Source organism: Saprolegnia parasitica (assembly GCF_000151545.1).
Source record: "Saprolegnia parasitica CBS 223.65 unplaced genomic scaffold supercont2.194, whole genome shotgun sequence".
Classification (NCBI taxonomy): Eukaryota; Oomycota; class Saprolegniomycetes; order Saprolegniales; family Saprolegniaceae; genus Saprolegnia; species Saprolegnia parasitica.
Genome location: NW_012156588.1, coordinates 1 through 2122, shown reverse-complemented (window position 1 = coordinate 2122; position 2122 = coordinate 1). Strand labels below are relative to the sequence as shown.

The 2122-nt window shown below is 61.6% G+C and overlaps 2 protein-coding genes across 2 annotated transcripts in view; both read left to right on the top strand.

The window, feature by feature from the left end:
• Positions 1 to 1148, top strand: part of SPRG_21621 (hypothetical protein) — a gene marked incomplete at both ends in the record, with an annotated part of 3803 nt that extends 2655 nt beyond the window's left edge. The window contains 5 exons of the mRNA XM_012354955.1: positions 10 to 265; positions 321 to 447; positions 495 to 729; positions 788 to 876; positions 920 to 1148. Coding sequence (XP_012210345.1) covers positions 10 to 265; positions 321 to 447; positions 495 to 729; positions 788 to 876; positions 920 to 1148 — 936 coding nt within the window. The remainder of the gene's footprint in view (positions 1 to 9; positions 266 to 320; positions 448 to 494; positions 730 to 787; positions 877 to 919) is intronic.
• Positions 1149 to 1712: 564 nt separating this feature from the next.
• SPRG_15789 (hypothetical protein) lies at positions 1713 to 2052 on the top strand (the record flags this gene model as incomplete). Its single annotated transcript, XM_012354954.1, has 2 exons — positions 1713 to 1891; positions 1947 to 2052. Coding segments are annotated over 2 exons (285 nt in total), but the record flags the coding sequence as incomplete, so codon positions are not given.
• Positions 2053 to 2122: the final 70 nt, after the last annotated feature.

Sequence of the window (2122 nt, the reverse complement as noted above, 5' to 3'; positions counted from 1 at the left end):
CTCAACAAGCGCCTCGACATCAAGCCGTCGTTCGAGGACTTTGACTTGGCCAACCAAGGCTTCATCTCGCACACCAAGTTTGAGCGCGTGCTCTCGGTCTTCCAGCTGCTGCCGGCCGACGCGCCGACGTGCCGCGCCCTCTGCATCAAGTTTTCCGAGCGCGGGAACGCACCGATGCCGGGCGTGAGCTCGACGTGCGACGTCAACTACCGAGCGTTTTTGCACGCGCTCTCGCAGCTCCAAGGCGGTGCGACGCGCGTCCCAGGTACTCGACCACCCTCCTCCGTTTACCAATACAGGAACGTCGACACCAATTCTAGGGGCGCGCGAGTACCGACTGCAGCTCGCGGCCGGGAGCCACATGGACGGCAATGCCGCCGCGGCGCTTCGCCGGTCGAAAGTAACGCCGCATGCGGTGCGCCTTCCGTCGCTGCTCAAGGACCTGCGGTATGCCTAATCGGACTCTCGTTAGCTCACGAACCGTCTCGGTGTAGGCTCCAAATCGACGCCAAGCGCGTTCGCATCAAACAGTTTTTTGCCGAGAGTGACCGACTGCGCACCGGCGACATCACCGTCGCCAAGTTCCACACCGCCATCAACCGCTGCGGCCTCGTTGTCAACGCCGACGACGTGCACACGCTCAACGCCGCCTTTGCGTCGACGAGTCGACCGGACCAAATCGACTACCGCGCCTTTCTGGACGCCATCGAGGCGACGTCGCACACGGAGGTTGGTCCCGTCGTCGGTCTCGTCAAGTTTTAACTGCATTGCTCACGAGACGTGGTAGGACTGCCGCGACGAGGTGCCGGCGCCAGAGAAGTCGCCCGCGCTGGACGCGCTCCTTGGGCGCATTCGAACGGCGGTCGAGTTTCGCCGGTTCGTGGCATGACAATGAACAACATTGTCATGTGGCTTGTAGACTCAACATGAAGCCGTACTTTGAAGACTACGACCACAACTTTCTCATGCACGTGACCAAGACGCAGTTTGCCGCCGTGCTCAACCTCATGCGCATCGAGCTCTCGCCGGCCGAGACGAGCTTGCTCACGAACGCGTACGCTGTGCACCACGGACGTCAAGTCAACCCGGACGTGCACTACCTCCGGTTCCTCGAAGCCGTCGACCCCGTGTATAGACCGGTGCAGTAGTAGGAGGAGAGGATTGCACATAAGAAGACACTGCATGCAACTTGCAAACATACAGAATCCTGAAGAGACGACCGACGAGTGGGTGGTGGCGGCGGCTTCGGCGGCGATCATCGCACCCGGGTCGACGCCACCGACGGGCGACGAAGGATTCCAGGGACACCCACATCTGAACCGAGCCATCTCCAATGGCCGTGTCCCACGCGTCGCATGTGCCCTCGAGGCGGAAGGGATGGGCGGACGTCGAGCAAATCAGATGAGATGTACGTCGAGGCATCGTCATGGCCATAGAGCCGCGGCGACTGCAGGTTGCGCATCGCTGGCGGCCTTGTATAAAAGCGGCGCCACATCCGCCGACTTGCGTTGAAGTTGCCGGCGACTGCTGCAAGGCCATTGGTCAAAAAGGCTGGCTTTTCTCAGCCGCCGAGGGCCACTTCTGTGGGGTTAGGCCACCGTCACGGATTGGCTGAATGTCGACGCAAGAAACGCTATGATTGGTGGAAACGCTGCCACGGATCAGGTGGGTCTGGGGGCCAGAATTGCTTTACGCCTCCGACGACCAACACGATGGCGCAATGGTCCAAGCTTGCCGCGGCCTCGCGCGTGCTCCGCCGGAGCACGACCATGAAGGCGCCGCTCCTGCGCGCCTTTAGCTCGGCGCCGCACCCGTCCGAGTCGTTCATCAACGGCACCAACAACGTCTACGTCGAAGAGATGTACCGGTCGTGGACCAAGGACCCGTCGAGGTACATGGCCGCATATAAATGCATACTATGGCACTGAGCAGGATAAATGATGTAGCGTGCACAAGAGCTGGGATGTCTACTTTCGCCAAGTCGACCAAGGCGCGGTGCCCGGCGAGGCCTTCATTCCGCCGCCGACGGTCCAGGCCGGCGTGACGCCGGTCGTGCGCGGCGCTGCCGCCACGAGCCCGCTTGGCATCAACCACGCGCTTGGCTTGAGCTACTTGATTCGCG